Raw genomic sequence first — 23,791 nt, forward strand, 5'->3', positions numbered from 1 at the left:
CCTCTCCTACATAACCTTCTCTGAACATGGTTACTGTCATCTCTCATCTCTCATCCCAAAACTATCTCTTCTCTCTCCTCTGTCCGATTGTTCTTGTCAATGGAGATAAGGTGTTCCTGGGTAAGATGTTGACAGGAGACAGTCAGCTGTCAGTAGCCGTCAGTAGACACAGCAGGGAGAAGCTGTGTAGGGCATGTTCTAGCAGAGCGCTTCAACTGGTTCAATAATTAGATGGTAAAAATCTAGAAACGTATGAAAAGACTGGTTCTTCTCCAGAGATGGCTGAAATGTGCCATGACAGCTCTGCTGTCTGGGAGAGCTCTGACTCAAATGGTGGGGTGTCTAACTCAGTGATGTCATTTAGAACGTGGGTAGCTATTTGTCAGCCAGGCACGGTGATAAGAGATCTGAATCTGAATCAGCTTTATTGGCCAAGTATGTGTATGCATACAAGGAATTAGATTCAAGTTTTTACATTGTTCTCAATGTACTCGTACTGAGACGAGGCCACTGATACCCTAACTGTGTTTGGGAGAATGTCCTACTTAATCAGAGCTCATGTCCATGAATTCTGTAATATATGGATGAACTACGCTAAAACAATCTACCTGAAATGGATGTAAGTGTAGGATCAAAATAACAAGCCTGTAGGTCATTAGAACATGACCTGAACTGAATTGTTTGACTGTGCATAAGCAATGTGTCAATGTGATTCAAACCACATAACATTGCCCCACTCCTGCCCAAGCACAGTTCAGCCCTCTGCTTAGAATTCTCTCTTCAACTGTTTCCTCCTGGGCATGATAATTCAACAGTTTAGATAACAGACAAACATTTCAAATAAACCTTTCCCACGTCTGTGTGTGCTCTGTGTATATCTGCCTCATTGGGTTTGTTGGGTGGAATGTGAAAGACAGTGTATAAGAACAACATTGTGAAACCATCCTGAAGTAGAGGTTAAACCTATGGTTCAGATTGAGTTGTTTTCCATTTTCTAATGTAAAGTTATATCAAAGATGCCGATATTCTTGATGAGTATTTTTCTTTTTTTCCCACACACACAAAAAAAAGATATCTCCATACACATCGTTTTGTTTATGTATGGTTGACACTTTGTGTGTTTGTGTGTGTTTGTTAGTGTACATGTCACTGCCCCATACAGTTTATTACAGGCAGTGTGATGAAGTGTTGCCATCCTGTAGCTGTCTCCTGGCCCTGAGTTATGCACATCTGACATGACCGAGGCACAGACACACAGGCTAAAGGGTGTGAGAACCACTGGCTTGTTTTGTCTATGCATGATTGAATGCTGCAAGACAGACATTTCGGCAACTCAGAATTTGGTTGACATTGTTCCCAATTGTGTTCTTGAAATAAAGTAAGGGACTTTTAATCTGGACTCCAAACATTTCCTTTGGTCTCTTGGTAGACTTTATAGACCCTCAAACTCGATGTGTGAGAGACTGGCTTGCAGCAAACGGAAAGTGTGTTTGACAACAGGTTACAAACTTTCACGGTATTCCATTTACTCAATTTGACAAATTTGTCAAGCAATACTCCTTTATGCTTCTTTCAATTTGCTCATGATATAGTGATGGGAATTCTATTGACGCTGGTCTAGCCGACCATCAGAAATCCTTTCATGCTTAATCAACTGTAAGGTGATTGAGAGATCAAAAGATCTGTGCCACAGAGTTGGTCTTCTGTGAGCCTGGAGAGTTGGAGTCATCTCTGCACGTCCTTTCGATCAATGGCCAGAATTCTTCAAATTCCCATCCAATTAGTCAAAACGGGTAAAACTGGTGTTACCCATGACACTTAAAGACACACATACACACACTCACAAAACCACACTGCATAGGTGATACATTTATTATGTACATGGAATGCACAAAGTCTTCTAAATAAATAGTCTGAAGGGCTCAATTTCAACAGAGAATGTATGATTTACTGTCATGTTGTGGAATCAAAATAAGTGACACTAAAACCTCAGTAAGTTAATATAGGGATCATAAACAGCAACACAGCAGAGAGAAAGAGAGAGATAAAATAACAAAAAAATTGTGTTTCAATTCTAATATAGCTCATTGTAAGACTCTGTAAGGTCGTATCAGGTTACGTTATCTTGCTTTAGCTGTTTCTGACCCTTTCTGATACGTGTCTGTCTGTTTGTATGCACGTGTGTCTGCATGCGCATGTGTGAACAACAGTAGTGTGTGTTTATGTCTGTGTGCATGTGTGTGTGTCCCGTGTCCACACTAGTGTGTGGCGTGTACCCTGTGCCCTGGCCGTATCGTGTCCATGATGCTGTTGCTGCTGTGCGAGCCTGAAGCCTGCTCCCATACATCCCTGGCCTGGCTCTGCTGATCCTATTGTCTCCTGCGTCACCACGCGTCGCCCTGTGAATAAAGGCCGTCTGGCTCCAAGCTTAAATATTGCAGCAAAGTAAAAACCAACCATCAGAGCTGATTCATTCACATCTGCTCAGTGGGGCGACAAGGACACGGCTTTAGGTGGGAAAGAGGGCAGAAAAAAGTTCACTATTCCCTGCCGGGTGCCAAGAGAACGGGACAGGACTCAACTTCGCCGGAGCCGCAGCTGTGGCAAGTTGCCCATTTGATCCAGTTTAACCTATATCATACCTTACACATGCATCCGAAACATGTTTTATATCTAGTCTTCATCGAGGAGTTGTATTTTTGGTAGCATTTTAGTGGCTAGTGAAAGTAGGCTTTACCTAGAGGCTGCTGCCATTTCTTTTTTGGTATGTGTTTTATGTTGGGAAGATTTGGCTTTTTACTGATTGTCGATAGGAAGTTGGAACAATGATGTTAGTCATTGGCATTGATGAGACGTTCTAAAACAATTTATTCAACTTTTAAACAGTTTTGTTCACATTTCTACGTGTCATGTGGAAAGGGATCAGACTTCCCCTCCATGTCTGACTGCTCGGTATCCATTTTGACATATTTCTATTTCTATTCATATTTCTAACCGCAGGTTATCAGTAGAACAGTAGTATGTGTAAAGGTTCAGATGGAACTGTTATTAGGGACAAATATTGGGAAGTTTGACAGTTTTCCATCTCAATTTTAAACATCTCTCTCTCTCACCATTTCTTTCTCTTCTTCCATCCTATTCCTTTCCACCCCACCCTTCACTCTGCAGTGCTACGGACCGATCATGGGTGACTGGAGCTTTCTGGGTAATATTTTAGAGGAAGTGAATGAGCACTCGACGGTGATCGGCCGGGTGTGGCTCACGGTCCTCTTCATCTTCCGCATCCTCATCCTCGGCACGGCGGCCGAGTTTGTGTGGGGCGACGAGCAGAGCGATTACGTCTGCAACACGCAGCAGCCTGGTTGTGAGAATGTGTGTTACGATGAGGCCTTCCCTATCTCCCACATCCGCCTGTGGGTCCTCCAGATCATCTTCGTCTCTACGCCGTCTCTGGTCTACGTGGGCCACGCTGTACATCACGTTCACATGGAGGAAAAGCGCAAAGAGCGCGAGGAGGCGGAGCTTAGCCGTCAGCAGGAGCTAAGCGAGGAGCGGTTGCCGCTGGCGCCCGACCAGGGAAGCGTCCGCACCACCAAGGAGACGAGCACCAAGGGCAGTAAGAAGTTCCGCTTGGAGGGCACACTGCTGAGGACCTACATCTGCCACATCATCTTCAAAACTCTGTTTGAGGTGGGATTCGTTGTGGGCCAGTACTTCCTGTACGGCTTCCGCATCCTGCCACTGTACAAGTGCAGCCGCTGGCCCTGCCCAAACACGGTGGACTGCTTTGTGTCTCGCCCCACAGAGAAGACCGTCTTCATCATCTTCATGCTGGCCGTGGCCTGCGTCTCGCTCTTCCTCAATTTCGTGGAGATCAGTCACTTGGGCCTGAAGAAAATACGCTTTGTCTTCAGGAAACCAGTCCCCGCCCCAGCCCAGGGTGAGGGCTCATCCCCCCTGCCCCTCCCAGGGAAGAGCCTGCCCCCCCTGACCGTGCCTTCTCTGCAGAGGGCCAAGGGCTACCGGCTGCTCGAGGAGGAGAAGGCACCCCCTGTCACACACCTGTACCCTCTGACAGAGGTGGGCATGGAGGCTGGGAGGCTGGCACCACCCTTCCAGAGTCTGGAGGAAAAACCGGAGGAGGTCTTGCCCATGGAAGAAATCTCTAAGGTGTATGATGAGACTCTTCCCTCCTATGCCCAGACCACTGAGACAGCAGGGGTGACACTACACCCGGAGGAGCCCGAGGAAGAGGTGCAGGCAAGGGAGGAGTCAGAGGAGAGGGTGGAGGAGGTGGTGGATGAGGAGGAGGAGGTGGAGGAGGAGGTTGACGGGGAGGGTGGGCCACCTGCAGAGGTGGGGATGGAGGCGGCAGATACGATAGAAGATACGAGACCACTGAGCAGGTTGAGTAAGGCCAGCAGCAGGGCACGGTCAGACGATCTCACTGTATGAACCTGTGAGGGAAAACACACACACGACAACATACACTCTTTTACTCACATTAGCTTACATTGAATGCAAGGGAGCAAACACAAATCTAACTCAAAATGACACTTAAACCAGCAAGACATTCACCAACGAAAACAAACAGATATCAACAGGGATGTATTATTTTTTACTATTAGGACAAATATAGTATAATTCAAGAAGGCAAAAAAAGTTACATGAGTGTTTGCAAGATAAGTTAAATATGATAAAGTAGCAGTAAACGACAGGGGGATAGATATTTTTATGAAGCGTGTTCTTAAATGGGACTAAAATGTGCTGAGGAAAAATACAGAGGAGCAGTTTTTACTTGTTGAAAATCCATGTTACATTTTTAGAAACATCTTTTTCTATCAGAAGAGTTTAACAATATACAAATGAAGGATTACAAATTTTTACATTTCCATGGGGGTGTGAGCAGGCAGGGAAAAGAGAGATCATATTCTTGTGTGTCTGCAAACCAGTAATCTGACTGTAGTTAGGCTCTCCCACTCGCCTACAGTGACATACTGCTGCAGGAGGCCTCATGGTGCTGTAGTTAGGGCAGCTGCACACCAAGTCCTTGTACAGAAACACCAAATGCCAGTAAGGGTACAGCTTTATAGATCTTAGACAAGACAAGAGTCAGATTTTAAACTGAGAAAAAAAAGGTGTACCTTTCGCACATCCAGACTTTGTGCAGGGTCATTTTGGCATCCACTGAACACAGAACAGCCAATGACGAGAAGAGAAGAAAAAACATATAGACCACATGTTGAATGTCTCTTTTCAATGTGATTATTCTACATCTTATTTTATTTTGGATAGCTTGTGTTTCGTGGCCTTGTGTGCAAAACTGTGTACTGTGTTAACGACTGTTGTCTTTTTAAAAAAAGAGAGGAGTGCTCATTTTGCCTGATCACAGACTGACCATAGTAGCGACCTCAGGCCAAATCCGCTCTTTTCGTGCTGTACAAACAGGCGTCCGGACGATAAAGATCACGCACCATCAGCACAAAGTATTGTTGAAGCAGGGACAATAAAAAAGAAACCGCTCTCATCAATGAAAACAATCATCCTTGACATTGCTGTGAAAAATCCCTGTACTTGATTCTATCTGACCACAGTAGACATTATAACCCCGTACCAATATGAAATACCAGGGACATGTTTACAGAAAATTCAGAGAGACAAACAATTAAGGGCAAAACTTGTACATAAAGTCCTATTTGGTGTCTAATATTGTACATAATGCCATAAAAGGTTATTTTTAGTTATTTTACTATGTCTAGTGAAATCAGATTAGCTATATTGAATGTGAATTTTGATCCACTTAAATAAGCAAACCTTCCAGATTAAAAAGCAGCATTGTAAAAAAGCTAATGCCCATTCCAAGCACTCTGCTTCATTGACTCGATTGGGAGAGTTCTCATATCCTGAGCTTGTGTTCACGCCATGCTTGTGGTCCTTAATTTGCCAGATTTTCTTCAATACCTTCCCTTTTTTCAATAAGCTTGTTTATCTTTATTGAAAGGTTGAAAATAAGCACAAAAGTGTATCAAGTGTTATCATAACCAAATCAACAACTGACTTCACAAAGCGACGCCTTAACTATAGCTTATGTTGATCACATCTCTAGTTCACACCCTTACCCTCTCTGCTTCATTCAAATAGCTTTGCTGCTGTGTTGCTTTCCAGTGTAATTTAATGTGCCTTATATGTAAATGTAAATTCTCAAATGTTACTAAGCTGTAATGAGTAAAGTGTCTGTTGTTCTGGGAACTATGTAAACGTAATGTTTATTTGCCTTTCCTTTTTTGAGTTAATCACTCATGGCCTTTATGCTCCCGCACCACATTCAAAGGCAGTAAAACCCCTGTTTCCAAAGAGTGCTTTACCTACAGGGCCATGCCAGGTGCAGCAAAATATTAAATTCCAGGTTGTTCAAGGGAATAGTGAATAATCAGTTTGCTCAACACTCATATCAAACATACACACACACACATACAAAGATCTCTCTCTCACACACACACGTACAGACACGCAAACACATAGTGTTGTTTCGGGGGTATGATCAAAGGGCACTAGATCAATTCTGACAAAACAGGCAGCTTTGAACCTTTGTGACCCCCAGCCACTCCTTTGCTTCGAATAATCCCATGATGTGACACAGGACAGCCTATTATGTCAAACAAAGTGAGATGTTTCTAAACTAAAAACATTTTCTGGTTCTCATGTGTGTTACATCCATGTTGCCGTTATTATATGTTTATCCTGTTTAAAGACAGTTGCCTCTCATCTGTTTGTCAGATCATTTTATTAATCTTTGAAAGAACAAGAACCCTTTTACTAACTCGTAGTGTTTTTATCTCCTAGCTGTGTGACAGTATCTTCTATCTTCTATTGGAAAGTGAACCAAGGGAATAAAGGGTCACACGTGGTCAAGAAGTAGTGTGTCAATGTTTCTGTCTAATGCATAGACACACGCTCACACAATAGGCTACCACATATGCTTAACCCCAAATACAGCTCTGGAACTGGCTAGTATTCTACCCGCTGCACTAGAAGCACTTGATGTCCCGAATAAATCATTAAATGCTAAAACAAGGGATCTGAATTTGGTTCTTCAGCAATCCCTAGATTCTGTTGCTCCACTCAAACCAAGGAAAAGAATAGACAAGAAACTGGCTCCATGGTATTCAGAGGAAACCCGCACTCTCAAGAGGTCCACTAGAAAATTAGAGCGTAAGTGGCGTACCACTAAATTGGAGGTTTTCCGCCTGGCCTGGAAGGACAGCCAAATAGAGTACAAGCAAGTCCTCATCAGGTCCAGATCAGAATATTTCTCTAAGTTGATTAGTAAGAACAAACACAACACTAAGTTCCTATTTGATACTGTTGCAAAACTCACTAAGAAAAGTACACTCTGTGTTAGTTCAGATCTCTCTCCCAATGATTTCTTAGATTTCTTTGACCAAAAAATCTATGCAATAAGGGACAAACTACAGACTAGTCCTGGAGGAGTGGCCATCAACACTGATTTTCCCTCTGTACCCAGCATTCTGCATGTTGAGACTCTCACTCACTTTAACCCTATTTCTATGGAAGCATTCATCAAGCTGATAGATTCCTCGAAACCCACTAGCTGCCTTCTCGATCCCCTCCCTGCCAAACTTTGTAGGGAACTTCTCCATATTATTGGACCGCCCATGCTTAGTATTATTAATGAATCTCTTGTAACTGGACAAGTCCCTGACGATTTCAAACAAGCTATTATCAAGCCCCTTCTTAAAAAACCAAACCTGGATCCAGGTTGTCTTAGCAATTACAGGCCCATTTCAAATTTGCCATCTCTCTCCAAAATTTTGGAAAAAGCTGTGGCAAAACAGCTCACTGAGCACCTCTCCTCAAATCAGCTCTATGAACCTCTCCAGTCTGGATTTCGTCTTCACCACAGCACTGAAACTGCATTAGCCAAGGTAGTCAATGATCTATTATTAGCCTCTGACGCGGGCTTTAGCTCTGTCCTTGTTCTTCTAGACCTAAGTGCAGCTTTTGACACTGTAGATCATGAGATTCTCCTGGAACGTATGGAGAACTATGTTGGGATTTCTGGTACTTCACTTCAGTGGTTCAGATCGTATCTATCTGATAGATCACAATATGTCCACTATGATGGTTGCTCATCCAGGAGCTCCATTGTAAAATACGGAGTACCACAGGGTTCAGTTTTAGGCCCTCTGTTATTTTCACTCTATATGTTGCCTTTAGGAAACATAATTAGAAGTTTTGGGGTAGATTTTCACTGCTATGCAGATGATACTCAGCTATACATGTCTATAAAGCCGGGAGAATTTCCACATGCTATGGAAACCTGTGTTTCCGGGTTGAAAACTTGGATGACTGCAAATTTCCTTCTTCTTAATTCAGATAAAACCGAGGTTCAAATTTTTGGTCCGAAAAAACACCGAAATAATTTATCCCATCTAACCTTAGACTTAGACGGCGTCAAAGTATCTCAAAGCCAGCTGGTAAAAAATCTGGGAGTCACAATGGACCCAGACCTTTCATTTGAGTACCATATTAAGCAAATCACCAGAACAGCATTTTTCCATCTACGTAATATTGCCAAAATACGAAAATTCCTCTCAAAGGATGATGCTGAAAAACTAATACATGCTTTTGTTACGTCCCGATTGGACTACTGCAATGTGTTGTTCTCTGGCCTCCCAATTACCTACCTAAAAAACTTACAGCGGGTGCAAAATGCTTCTGCTAGACTATTGACTAAAACTAGAAAGTTTGATCATATAACATCGACTCTTATCTCTTTACACTGGCTCCCTATCCAAGCCAGAGCTGATTTCAAAGTTCTACTACTAACTTACAAATCTCTGCATGGATTGGCACCACTGTACCTCTCCGGTCTCCTTGCACCCTATTGCCCCGCAAGGTCTCTAAGATCTCAAAATGCCGGCTATCTGGTAATACCCAAAGTTAAGAAAAAAACTGCTGGAGGTAGGGCGTTCTCAAATAGAGCACCTCTTCTTTGGAACAAATTACCCATCTCAATTAAGGAAGCTGATACTGTCTCGACATTTAAAACTAGATTAAAAACGTTCTTGTTTAGTCAATTCTATGATTGTTAAAGGGAAGTATGTGTGTACTTTCTATGTAAACCTGGGATGTGTGCTTGCCTATGTGTGTATCACATGTAACTTTTAAATTTTAATTATAGCTTATGTTCACATTGCCCAGCTAGATGTTACAAATAAAGTAAACCTGTTACTGTATATTGTTAGTATTATTATTATTATAGTTCCGTTGCTGTATATTGTTACTGTTATAGTTTTTATTACTAGTTGGAGACAACGGGGGACTGGCTGTTTTCATCCTTATTCGTATAAGTATAACCTACTTTAGAGTTCTTTCCCCTGGAACAGATTTCATGTTCCAACTGAGGGGGGCTGTCGTTGTTTTGGTGTGTGGGGCTGCATCAAATACCCTTTTTGCTCTGTTAAATTGCTGCACTAGTCCACACTTGACCGGTGGGGATCTCATTCTATTTTGACTGTAACTGTTAGCTGCTCCTGGCATTCTCTAATCCCTGCTCTCCTCTCTGTCCCCCCCCCACACATTCCCTGTGGTGTGGGGGGTTTGAGCTGTCAGGACCTGCTTGGTCGTCGGTCTGCCAACGCTGAACCAGGTCGTCACCCGGAATCCAGTCTCCATGACGGCCAACAGCGAGTTTCCCGGTCCCATCCAACGTCTATAAAGCCGAACAATGGATTTTGGTGTTTCAAAACCCATTGACACTGTATGACTATGTTTAGCTTGTGTTCTGCTCCTCTCTCTTACCAACCGTCTCTGGAGGAGGGGATCCCTCTCTGAATTGCTCCTCCCAAGGTTTCTTCCATTTTTTCTCCCGGTGGGAGTTTTTCTGGGAGTTTTTCCTTGTCTTCCTTGAGGGTTTAGGTTGGTTGAGGGGCAGTTCTATGGGCGCATGTGAAGCCCTCTGTGACATGCTTGCGTGTAAAAAGGGCTATACAAATAAATTTGATTTTGATTTGATTTGACACATCTCAATTTAGCACTCAATAGCAACCATCTGCTCTCTGTTGGCCAAAGAGGGCATTACAGACATTTCAAGAAAACCTTCAACTGCAAATGAACCACAGGCCTGTGCACAGACTTCAGAGGCCTCCCTCAAGGCCAAGTAACATTACAACAAAGTAAAACCTCCAAACATTGTGTAAAGTTGTGTGTGGTGGTTTTTTGCTGCTACTTTTCCTTCTTTAGTAATAAGATTTTTTTTTAATCCTGGACAGGAGAGCACATTTTGAGCTGCAAAGCCAAAAGTTAACCCTGTGTTTTAATCACTTCCAAACTTAAATTTACCTCTGCTGTATGTGGGTGGACAGGTATATATGATGTATTTATACTTCCCATGATTCAAGAGTGTGTCTGAAATTAAGGGTATCACATAATATCAAATAGTACAAAAAAAAAGGCATGACACTTGGACACGTCTGATAAGGCGACATTCTAATGCCGCACGGATATTCCTACACTCACTCCCCTGTGTTGTCTGTATGTTACTATCCATCAGGGGGATTATTTCTCGTTAGGCTCACTGCTTCATATTCTATGCATGTTGCTCGCTCATGCTAGACATAGAAATCCTTAGATTATCTTATTTTCCTCTCTACCATGAAGGCTCCTTCATCCAGGCCTGTTCTCCAGCAGACTCATGCTGGGAAGTAAAGAATTTATAATACATTACAGTACAATTCTAGAACTGTAATCATTAGCTGCAACACGGGCACTGTGCACTAGTGAATATAGCAACGGGAACAATGCTCACACAACTTTATAAAGGATGCATGTATTAAAGTTATGTATTGTGCTTATTAAATGTATGTGTTACTAACTTAGAAGTGTGCTCAGGCTTAAACATTGTGCCTCACACAGGGTGTGGGAAACAGACTGTATTTTGTGTCATTATCTCTCCATTTCAGAAGCAACCTTGAAACCGGGCTGAGACAGCACCCGAGCAGGTGGGATGCGTGGGCAAGAACAAACTCCCTGATGCACGAGAGAACAAGCTCAACCCTCTTTTCATATTTCTGTTTTAATTGCACTGTATAATATAGGCTGGGGCAGGGACAGATAGCCAGTTGGACTTCGTGAACCAGCCCAAACTCTGTTGTGGGTAGGGAAACTTAGACAACCCCAGAGCTCTATACTTGTTGATTTCCAACTGCTGCATTAAAGCTGATATTATCGGAAACTGACTTCAGAACCATATAACTACATGCAATTTTTAAATGAATGATTGTACCAATTTAGACATCCTACCTGATTGTATGAAGGTTCCTCAGAGTGAAGTATATGCCGCAGAAAACTGCCATGACTATACTGATGGTTACCACAGAATCTGAGAGGGAGACATATATACATGAAGTAGACCTGATACTTATTCATGATGCTGATATAGCCCTAGGAAATGGGACGCCACTTGGTTACAGGTACGTCGTCTAGCACGTATCGATATTTCCAAAGCAAGTAGTGTTATGCATTGATATTAAACGAAATTCGCTGCTAATGGAGTTTACTTAAAACTGTAGACATGCTAGTCAGAGAAATGCGGGACTGTTGTGCAATTCAACACTGTAGCATTAGTGTACCAAACTAGCGATTTTAAGAAACGTTTTGATTTGGAAAATGGTTGCAAATATATATGTTCAGGACTGTATATAACACAAAACAAGATCGTTTGTGATTTCAGATGTTTTAACAAAGTAGATGAGTGCAGGTCGAGAAAGCAAACATTGATGTTACAATTTTGTTTCTGTGACTTTCAAAACGACAAAAAAATGCTGTGTGCCAACCAACCCCTGTAGCCAACCAACCCCGGGCTCCCGCTCTGTAGACCTCCATTCATTCTGCACTCGACCGTTTGCGCCCTCATATGGAACTTGAGTGGAACTGCAACCAGTTCCGAACCCGGAAGTTTTCCCGAGAGGGGAGTTCTCCCTTTATTAGACATTAGCTGTGTCTACTACCGCGCACTTGTGCACTTCGAGCACTGACTTTCAGTGCTTAGGGCGCTTCACTCACAAAACCAGAAGAATTCAGTGCACTGCAAGTACCCGGATGTCGCACTGCAAACGGTCCAAAAAAACAGTGTACAACGATGGACACTACTCGCCCTAAACGGGCGCCATCTTGGCTACGTAGCGGAAAAGGAGGAGCCCTTTCGGCAGCTTTTTCCACTTGAGTGGAGAAGCGTGTTCAATTTGGCAGGTTTTGCGGGTGTGGCGAGTAGATTTGCGTCCGTCACTTCCACCAAGTGTTTAACGTAAGTCTTCCATTTGAGACAGCACTTATCACCGACCGAGTGCACTGAATATGTAAGTGCACTGTTTTGCAGGGCACTGTACTTCAAGTAAAGCTCCTCCTTTTCCGCTACGTAGCCAAGCGCCCGTTTAGGGGTATATATACTAGTTCAGACTAAAGCTGAATTTCCGCAATCTGAATTTCCGCAATCTGAATTTCAGCAATCTGAATTTCAAGAATCTGAATTTCAGCAATCTGAATTTCAAGAATCTGAATTCACGCAATCTGAATTTTAGAAATTTGTATTTCTGGATTATAATAATTCAGTTTTGTTAAATTTGGCATACAAATAATTTCACATATTATATATTCAACAGTAAAATATTTCAGTTTTATGAAATTCAACATATAAATAATTCAGATCTTTCACATTCAAATTCAGATACTTTTGTCAGCTTTCTAGCTCTATACACGTCGTGGAGTCTAAAATACCATTTTGATGGCCAAGCACACAGCTGATGCGAATTCTCCGCCCGCTTGTCAAAGCCAGGCAATTGCAATGTTGTTTTCAATAAATAAAAAACATTTGCACAAAGCAATCCGAACCACTTTTCCATGTTGATAAGAGCATTAAAATTTGAAAGAATTATGGATGAAAAAGAAATCAAGGGACATTTAGAATAGATAAAAATTTGCGATTAATTGCGATTAATAGTGAGTTAACTATGACATTAATGCGATTAATCGCGATTGAATATTTTAATCGTTTGACAGCTCTAGTTTTTATATACAAAAATTAAGCTGTGGACCTACTTTCTTCATTTTTTGGCATTAAACCCCTGGGAAGTGTGAAACACTGTGATTGAAAATCCAAAACTCACATAATGGTTCCCAGACCAGCCATTGTTAAAACATAAAACAAGTTAATGGGAGGTGTTGACCTCCCAGATATGCTGTCTGCACTTTACAAGTTCAGCTTCTGATGGTATATGTATATTACAAAGACTGTAAAAAGGTTTCTGTTTGGGAAAAAATAAGAACCAAACCACCTTAAATGTTCCAAAAGCAGTGAAAATCATTTCTTATTGTTTCTAAAAGTAACAGTGTTGCGATAAATACATTGACGAATGAGCCTGATGTATTAAATGTGATACAAATGAAATATCATATATGTAAATTACAATTTTGATTTTTTTGTATATGTTTTGACTTAAGGTCCAATAAACACTATAATAACAAAAAAACTGAATTTTCTGGATGTTAGTTGATGTGTCAGGCTTCACATGGCTAAAAAAAAGCCAACTGAACTGCATCCTGATCCGGAGCTTTATCTGGGCTACGACCGACCACCTCCGAAGACAAGGAGAAAGCTAGTCCGGCTAACTGTTTCGGAAACGGCTAGCAGCAGCAATGAAGACATCGAAGGCAGACCTCATAAGTTAAATTGTAACTTTACAGTTATTCCATGTTTTAAGCAGCAATATATAATATATATATATATTAAGAAAACGTTAAAGTTAAGTACTTCATACTGTACATGCTGATGTAATGTGTTGTATGAGCTCAGAGAAATTTTCATTAATTTGTCACGTTTCATTCATTATCAGTTCATCTCTATACTTTCTTCTACTCCACTACATTTCAAAAGGCGAATATTATTGCCTACTAGTACACCACTGCAATTATTTGAGAACTTTAGTTGCTAGTTACCTTTTCAGTTTTAGATAATTAATACAAAATGTACATTTACTGGTCAATGATGACATGTTGTACTTTTAGTGTTTACTTACCTACTGTGTAACTTTGGCAATACTTTTGTTTTGGTCAGACTGCTCAGCGGGCCTGTCCTCAATTGCTTCAGACCAGATCAGCAACTCAAGTTCTGCAACTCCCATTCACCAACAGTTATACTCAGTCCATACACAGTGGGATGACCCTGCCCGACAAGATCATGATTACTGCAAGGCAGCCAGCAGAAAAAATGTGCAGGATAAGATGACTCAGTGTGATGACATTGCTTACTTTTTGCTTCAACGTAACGCGGATGCTTTGCTCTACACTGGTCTAGATCTTGAAACATTTGACATGTTTGTATCAACACTGGAAGGACATGCCAGTAATTCATTTACAATGCCTGTTCGAGATCAAGTTCTCATGACACTTATGAAATTAAAAACTAACCGTGTAATAGGTGATCTAAGCAGGCAGTTTCATGTATCACTGAGCATGGCTCGCAAGATAATTTCATATTGGATCGACAAACTAGAGGAAGTTTTACGACCTCTAATTCCATGGCTTCCAAGAGAAACTATTTGGGCGACCATGCATGCAGCCTTCAAGAGAAATGTTCCTAGTACACCATGTATCATAAACTGCAGTGAGAGCCTTTTACAGAAACCCCAAAACCTTGATTCCAGAAGAGAAACATACAGTCATTATTATTCACATAACACTGAAATACCTGGTAGATGTTGCCCCATCAGGACTGATTATGTTCATTTCTGCAGCATATGGAGGGCGATGCAGTGACAAATGTATCACTATGGATTCAGGCATATTGGACTACTTAATGCCTGGAGATGAGGTCATGGCAGATAAAGACTTTACCATAAAAAATTGCTGTTTGAGAGAAAAGTGAAGTTGGTAATGCCTTCTTTCACAAAAAAACGTGGACAACTAACAGAGGAACAGGTGACAAGTACTAGACGAATTGCACATATGAGAATTCATGTTGAAAGAGCAATTCGGCGTTTGAAAGTTTACAAAATACTGTCCCAGGTTGTTCAGATCACTATGGGTCCTAAAATTTAAAAAATTCTAAGAGTGTACGCTGCTCTTGTTAATCTGAGGTAGGATATTGTACTAAATTGAAGAGTTAGTTTAATTTGTGGAAATAGCAAAAAAATGTATTGCCTACATTGCTTACAATATCACTCAAAAACAAAACATTAAGTGCATTTAAGTTTCATATTACATTGTTTTTAAACATTTTCTGAAATGCAATAACCTCAAACTAAGGCATACATTAAACATACATAAACATTACCTTATGTTGTGCAACTCAACTTTCAGAACTACAAGTGTCAACCTGAAACGGATCTTAATATGGTCCTAACGAAGCTTAATCATTTAATATGTGATCCGTGTATATACAATATAATATACAGTATATAATGAACTGATGAAAATGAAATGATGCCACAATGGCTAAAATACTACAAAACGTGTAGTGTATGTTTACATTTGTTTTTGTACAGTTAGTTTAGTTGTATTTTTTCAACTAAACTGGTATCATACTGTATATTAAGCATTCAATGTAAACAGCTTTTCAAATATGACATGTGAATGTTTTTATATGCCACATGTGCAGATGTTCACTGAACCGTGTCCATTACCTCCATGTATCTTTTATTTAGCTTAAACCGTCCTGCAGCATATTCATCTACAAGCCGAGGTAGCATACGTGAGAAATAAAAACCTCTCAATCACTTGACTTGTTCCCTCACAAATGCCTCATCATAGTGCACTTTAAGGGAAACATGCTCTTTGGATGTCCAGATTGAAAGGGTAGCAGATTTTAGACCTGTGCGAAACATTGTAAGCTGTATTTGCATGTAATATCCCCTACTGCCCGTTTTCTGCAATTGTAGCTCTCTTGTACAAATACACATGTTAAATAGAAGTCCTAAGATTCTATCATTTTCATCTGTGCCATGAAGGTTCCTTCATCCACGATGTTCTCCAGCTGACACATGCTGGGAAACTGCTACTGAGTGGCTTCACAACTGTGGACACTCTGGTAACTATTCACATGTTCTTCATCCACTATCTACTGTTTAAAGAAAAACACACTGGCTTAAATCTACTAGTCACCCTCAATGCAGATTATGTTCTTGATTATGTCTCCATATCTTCCTTGCCAGACTTTCTTCATGGCCCCTGTATGGCCAAAACAGCATCCCAAAGTCTACATTACTCTGGCTGGGAAAATTAAAATTGGAGGACCCGACCCTTTCCAGAGGACAGGTCACCTTATAGGTCAGTAAACTGAATGGGAAACCCACACTCTTAGCGTCTGTACTTCTTTGTCTGCCATGGGAAGTACAATGAAAAGAAAAATCGACAGGTAAATTAGAGAAAGTCAGGGTGACTGTTTGGTTCTTGTTGTGCAGCCTTTCTTGCTACCCAAGCCTGACACTGAGAAGGAGGAGTCCCTGAGTGAGGAAGAACCTGAGAGTTTCCACAGGGAGGGGTAGGTCTTTGAGGAAGACCTACCCCTGGTGGATCTGTGGAATGCCTCAGATTTTAATTGTGCCAGGCGCTCTGCTGGACGACTGCAGGTAACTCAGACATCTCTATATTGTGGACTTTTCTGATTCTGTATCAAACACTACATACACACAGTCACCCTACAGTAGTGGTGGTGTGGAAACATACATGTTATGAGTCAACCCTGTCGGCAAGTTACAAGCTCTAATGTCAACCTTGGAACAAACAATGTCCTCGAGGTCTATTGGTATGTTTGGTTTAGCCTGGGAGAATGAAGTTCAATCCCCAACATATTGCATTCATACCAAGGGATTTTTCTCTTTACAGACCCTGGAGGAGGTTGTGCAGCTAATCCGCATCGCAATGGACAAACGGACCCAGCTGTGGTGGAGGAAACATCTCCACATTGACTTCCTGAACCCCGAGGTGAGAAAATACTGAGGACAGAACAGGCCAATCACCAGATAATCTGGTTGATCCCACTGTTCCTGGATGAAACTGAATGTATTCCTGTGTATCTTTCTTAGGGTTTGGTAGCTGTTTCCACTATTGCACTGGAGGTCACAGGGGTTCAGGTCAGTCAAGCACCTAATGATCACAAGCCAACAAACGCAACTTCTGGGTTTTCAGCTTTACACTCAGACTGTATATCAGTTAGTTAAGAATGATGAGTTTTGTTTTGTCTTCCCTAGCTACTTGGTGGTAGCCAGATAAGCAATGTCATGTCCCACCGTGTAAAATACACGGAAGGAGTTAGTGTATTTTGAGGATGGCCAGGTGCACAACCCTTTGCTTGTTTAAAGATCACATTTGGTTGACAGTCGTCACTGTTTAATGGTCTACTAAACATATAAAGATGTTCTGTATTTTCAAATCACAGGAGGTGGACGTGAAGACTACCTTTGAGTGGGGCAAAAAGTATGAGACTAGGACATCAAGTTGGTCATGCTCCAACACCTAGTCCACCTTCACTGACCCTCCGCCTCGTTCCCCTCATGCCTCTCCTCCTTCACCCCCTTTTGAGGAGGTAAATATCTCCACACTTCCATCTCCTTATGCCTCTGCCAATGATCTCACTCGCCACTGAGTGAAAAGTGCCTTGAGATTGAGACCAGTGTTGCTATTGTGTTGTAGTATTTTGAAGAGGATGTTGTGGAGGAACAAAAGGTCCAAGTCCTCCTGATGCAGTAAGTACTATAGGAACACCGGTTGAAAATAGTTCTGCTACTCTGCTGTGTACGTAATTCAACTTTCAATTAAAAGTTTTTCTTCAGAACATCTCACTGTATCAATTCATATTTTATTGATACAGGATTGATACAGGATTTAGCTTACAAGGGAACCAATGACTTTGAGGCTAACCCTTTATAGGGCACTCATTGAAATCTTTGGAAATTCTACATTTTAACCTCAGAAAGCTAATAGGGGATGGTACAGGATTTTGAATTTTTGAATGTATTATTTGCATTGCAAATCAAGGTCAATAAAGAGCTCATATATGAGCACTTGCCCGTCTAGGGTAAAACATTTTTACCGAGAGTAAATAATTTTTTTTATGATAAAAACACACAAACTGCAAGGAACATTTATTTAGAGACATCTCTGTGTTGAGGTACTGATACTGGCTTGACTGATACAAGAAAAACACATATTCAACAAATACACATAACATTCAGTTTTGGAATCATCCTGACTGACATCAGGTTTGCAACTTGCGGCACCCTGGTCTCCATTGCCCAGTAGTCATCAACGGAGGGAAGCTCAGCAATCCCCATGTAGTTGAGTATAGCCACAAAGTTCATCATTTCATCCTCAGTGGTGGCAAAGGTGGTGTTGATGTTCATCTGGGTTGCATACAAGTTGGTTTGATATGTTATGTGCGAGATTACTTCGCGACTGAGTACCTGCTGAAATAATCAAATGGACTTTGGATGAAGTCAGGGGGAATGCGCTGGTATACAGGCAGGGGTGGGTTGTCCAGGTCAACCTTCTTCCAGAGGGTTCGCCGGGGTTCTGGCTTCCTTTTGGTGATGGGTCTCTGTGCTGCTGGTGCCAGCTCTTGATTGTCATCATTTTCATCCAGGTCCTCATTTTCATCCAGGTCCTCATCTGCAAGCACCTCCACTGTAGGCCGCACGCACTTCGTTTTGGCAGAAGGGCCATCAATATCCAGGTTGTGGGTGGGTGTAAGGAAGTCGGGATCTGCCACATTGTTGTCTTCTTCCTCTGAACTAGGGATGTCAGGAGAACCGATACTTACGATACCTTTCGATGCTAAAATAACAAAACACCGACGATGCCCATTTTTTTGAAGCACCGTAAGCACCGTGAGCGCCGATGCCAGATGTTAGAATCGGGGCTGCGCCTATTCTGGAACTGATGGGGGCAGTATTCAGGAGTGTTCCAGTCGACGTTTACATTCAGAAAACCAAGATGGCAACTGCAGCCGCAGCAATCGCCCCACCTCGACTTGTTTACAACAAAGGCACAAAAAGTCGTGTTTGGAAATAGCCTACTTTGCGTTTGAGGCAGATGACCGTGGCGTTATAATTAATCCGCAGAAGCCACTATGCAGAAGATGCTACATTGTTCTTCAGATCAAGGGAGGTAATACTTCCAATTTAGCTAAGCAACTGAAAGATCGTCATCCGGATTTGTTTAAAGAATTGAAAGTGAGCCGTTCCAGAAGAGCAGCACCGATGCTAACATCTGGCATCATACAAAATAAATCAATGTTCGTTGTGGTTGCGGCGAAGTTCTGAATACATCCAAAGAATGCACTTTTTCTTTGTTTTTTAATCTGTCATACACGTTACTGTACAGGATGTTTGAGATGGTGGGCACTAATGTTACAATGGCTTATGTTATGTACTTAGTTTAGGTTAGCTATGCTGTAGTTTTAACGTTAGCTTATAGCCTACCTTGGTTAGAAGGTAAAGTCATGTTCATCTTGTTAGCTGAATGGCTTAATTGCACTGTACTAGGTTGTGCTATGCTCTGTTGCACATGTTTTGAATGTCTTATGACATTTTGCTGTTTTTCAAAATATTTTTTATAAATAAGTAAATGTTTCAAGTTCAAGTACATGGAATCTTAGAAAATCCTTTTTTTTTTACCATGGTATTGAAATTGGCATCGAGAATCGTGTTATTTTACTGGTATCGGCACCGACTACTGAATTTTTGGTATCGTGACACCCCTACTCTGAACTATCATCATCGCTGATGGCAGGGTTTACGGGAACATCAGCCGTATCCCTTTTCCCATAAAAGAGCCGAACAGACAGCTGCAAAAGGAATATGCTTTTAAGTCAACATTAAGCCAACTCTAATTAATTTGTTTAAATCAATTCAAACAGAACTATGCCTCACACTATCAATAAGCACTTGTGTATGCCATTTAACTATAATAAAAAACACATTCATAAGGCATGTCTAAAAATGGACACTTGGGCCACTCATGCTAGTCTTAGGTGAACGGGGCATATGATCAAATAGGGTGCACTTTCAGCCAAAATTTAAGCTAATTTCTAGAAATGCTATGCAAATAACAACAATGTCAATCTTTAACACAACTATTCAACTAAATACTTTGTGAGTTTCATCAACTTACCATGTTTATTTATGATGCTATTACCATAGCTGTGGGAGAAGCCAGGTTCAAAAAAGCAATATTTATGATTTCTGCAAGATGGCAATGTTTGAGATGCTCCAGGCCACTGCTGATTGGTCAGATGCCATGATGTCAATATCTGTCAGATAGCTTGATCTCCCCTGATTCGCTGAGAGAAAACCGCATGACTGTACAACCCCAAATGGAGGCAGGTGGAGGGCATTTTGAATGTGTGCGGAAGTGACTAAATATGGTTACTTGCCTGAGATAAAGAGAAACAGTATTTGGCATGAGTCATTACATTTTACTTTGTGTAGATATAGTCAGATACAGAGTCAGATGGCTGAGCGGTGTGGGAGTCGGGCTAGTAATCAGAAGGTTGCCGGATTGATTCCCTGCCGTGCCACATGATGTTGTGTCCTTGGGCAAGGCGCTTCACCCTACTTGCCTCGGGGGGAATGTCCCTGTACTTACTGTAAGTCGCTCTGGATAAGAGCATCTGCTAAATGACTAAATGTTATGTAAATATAGTGTACCAATGATTTTCCCAAGATCTGACCAATGGACCTTTTTTGATGAACATTCTAGAATTTTCATTCGTCAAGTTTGGCCCTTGAAAGCTTCCGGTTTCAGACGCGCAATTGATTGTTTTGATGGACGTCAGTTAGTTTAGAAGCATAAGTGAGCAAGTTACAGTGGCAATTTTTTTTCTTTTACAATGTCAATGATGCTGTGTTTGGCTGTTCATCGAGATTGGGGAAGAACAAGTTGTCAACAAGTCAACATTTCCTATGAAAACGGGACAACGAGATGAATAGGTTGCTGCTGTAAATAATAGCTTGTTGATCTTTCAACGTTGTTTCAATCGTAATATTGGTGTAAATACCGTTAGAATAGCGTTGATTTTGGTTGTTTTTTCAACGTTGTTTAATCGTAAAATCGTTGGAAATACCGTTAGAATCGCGTTGGTTTTGGTGAAGAGGTCAAGCGGAAAGGACTGTATCACCACTAGTTGTAATGAAAACAGCGCCATGTATCGTACTGGGATATGACATGCGTTTGGCCAATGAGCAGTTGCCCCCAAAATTTGCATTATCCAAATAAAGCAAGATTCGAATTGATACCATCATGGAAACGCAGTGAATTAAGTTTGCTATCCGGGATAGTGCTTTAAAAAGGTGGTTTGGGGTGCCATAACTTGTCATGGAAGGGAATTTCCAATCATGCCTAGCATCAGTGGCGATGTGTCCTGGCTTAGGTTACTGAAATGAATTTGCTTAACAGGCAAGGAATCCACCTGAACAATAAATATACTTCAATAGAGATAACTCGGTTGTGGATCTGACACTGCGTAGTCCTAGGCTCTGGTATATCCACCTGATTTTTAACCCTCGACCATACACTGGGTTCAGAAATGACAGGTGGGTGATGTAAAAACAGCAGATCATATTAAACATTTATCGATGCGTTTATTAATTACAACAATTTCACAGCAGTTATTCAACAAGTAACCGATATAGCCTACCCGCTGCACACCACACACAGTAATCACACTCTACCAAATACAATTTGGTAGGCTAATGTAGCTGTCATTTGAAATAGTGGTAGACATCGGGATAGATTAGCTCTAGCTCTACCTTAGGTAGGCTATCAATTTCAGATCATCCTAAAATAAATTATAGCCTAAAATAAATAACGTTCTGATCCAGTGGGTAGGTTAGGGGACACTATTCCATGTATCGCTGCTATTCACATCCAGTTAATTGATGGTAATATGCACTACTCATGTGAACTCGATGTTTAAGTAGCTAGCGACTAATGTAGGAAACGCGCTAGCCGGATGTAGTTCAGGGCCTTACATTCTAAACTGATCTGTTATTGTTTACGTTCCAAAAAAGGTCTATACCAACTCTCAACTTCATCGGCCATGCTGGGTGCATGGTTCTGGGTGGACTGGCTGAGCGCAATAACCAGGTAACTACAGAAATCACAATACTGAGCGGGAAAGACACAGGGAAGAGGTCCGAGTGTTGTGGGCCAAAGTTGAGGATCTGCTTCCCTGGCTGAAGGCGCCGAATAAAAAAAAAAAAAACTGAGAAGTCTCCTTTTGTCTGCTCGTATCACTTTGTGGATGGTAAACCTACACCTGATATAGAAGTGGTGCGTTTTTCTAATTGCCATTAGAAAGGAGGGAAGATTTCTAGTGCACACCCTATTTCATAACACATTGCATAAAACTTGTACCAAAGACTATGTCTTCTTACAATTTGTGTGATTTGTCACTCATACATTTGCAGTTTATGGCTAATAGCAGAGACCTGATGTAAAAACTAGAGCCTCAAGTAGATAAACAAGAAGCTAACGTTCTACTGTGAACAATGTTAGCTAGTAGCTTTTGCGGGGAATCTCAAATACATGTACTGACTGTAAAATTAATCACACAACTGAATTCTAGATGACCAAGGTATAGCAAATGCATATGGCCTGCAGTGAAATCATTAGAACATCTTATGTTTGTGGGTAATGTAACGCCTGCTTATCGCAGCACAGCAGAGCGCAGGGCAGCGATCTGAATGGCAAACTAACTGAGGCAGTTACACACACACTCCCACACACACAGACTCAAATTAACTATACCATTTAACCATCCCTCACCACACACTTTGCGTACCATCCAACAATACCAACCCCCCACACAGACTCATCCAGCCGTTCTAACCCAGCATCCCTCTTCATGGGGAGAAAAGATGGATAGAGGTACCATCATCATCTATCTATCTACCTTTTTTTATATATATATATATATATATATATATATATATATACAAAACTCCCCCCAAAATGTTTGAGATTTTGTAAGGTTTTAGCACAGTAATGGATTACATTACTACTTAAAAAGATAACTATGTAATTTGTATTCAGTAACAGACTACATTTCAAAGTAATTTGACACAACCCTGTGTCTTTCATATTTACAAACAGTAAATACTGACAAGAAACTGAGAATGAAATCACCAGACAAATTAAACTTCAAGTTCTCCTATCCAACCAGTGCTGCCAATTTAGCGACTTTCTCGCTGGATCTGGCGACTTCCAAACCCTCCTGGTGACTTTTATTGTCAAAAGCAATTAGCGAATAAATTTGCAAATGTTTTCACTGTTGTTGGAGACTTGCTGGTATTTATTGAGACTCTGAAGTGAAATCAGGGAATCGTTTTGCAGTACTGTACTCTACGAACAACAGGTGCTGCCGTGAGATTCCCTGCGTCCCAAAGCACTCACAGGCGGTCAGTCTCACAATAGCCTTGCGCAACCGTCCCAGCTGCAGACAGCAGCAGACCCACACACTCCACATCCAGACTGCAAATGAGTAACGCATGCGTTAAGCCACCGTTTTTTCCGCCCTGGCGTACAGAGCAAAATGAATACTGTACATAAATATATATAAATGTTAACGTTTCTTCACTGTCACACAAATAAATCATTTAAGTGGGTATAGACAAAGTGTTAAAGTCATTGTTATTTAGAGAATTGATGGCCTATGTCAATGCCAAAACATTTACATTTAGTCATTTAGCAGACGCTCTTATCCAGAGCGACTTAC

At 41.3% G+C, this 23,791-nt stretch overlaps 1 protein-coding gene across 1 annotated transcript; it reads left to right on the forward strand.

Moving 5' to 3' along the window:
• Positions 1 to 2,547: 2,547 nt before the first annotated feature.
• LOC124485457 (gap junction alpha-8 protein-like) lies at positions 2,548 to 4,552 on the forward strand. Its single transcript, XM_047047085.1, has 2 exons — positions 2,548 to 2,603; positions 3,169 to 4,552. The coding sequence occupies exon 2, from the start codon at positions 3,184 to 3,186 to the stop codon at positions 4,453 to 4,455; it is 1,272 nt and encodes a 423-aa protein (XP_046903041.1). The 5' UTR covers positions 2,548 to 2,603; positions 3,169 to 3,183; the 3' UTR covers positions 4,456 to 4,552.
• Positions 4,553 to 23,791: the final 19,239 nt, after the last annotated feature.

The sequence above is a fragment of the Hypomesus transpacificus genome, chromosome 23 (assembly GCF_021917145.1).
Source record: "Hypomesus transpacificus isolate Combined female chromosome 23, fHypTra1, whole genome shotgun sequence".
In the NCBI taxonomy this organism is placed as follows: Eukaryota; Metazoa; Chordata; class Actinopteri; order Osmeriformes; family Osmeridae; genus Hypomesus; species Hypomesus transpacificus.

What these genes read in the sequence shown, in the direction of transcription:
- LOC124485457 (XM_047047085.1), top strand. Translation starts at nt 3,184, where the DNA reads ATGGGTGACTGGAGCTTTCTGGGTAATATTTTAGAGGAAGTGAATGAG.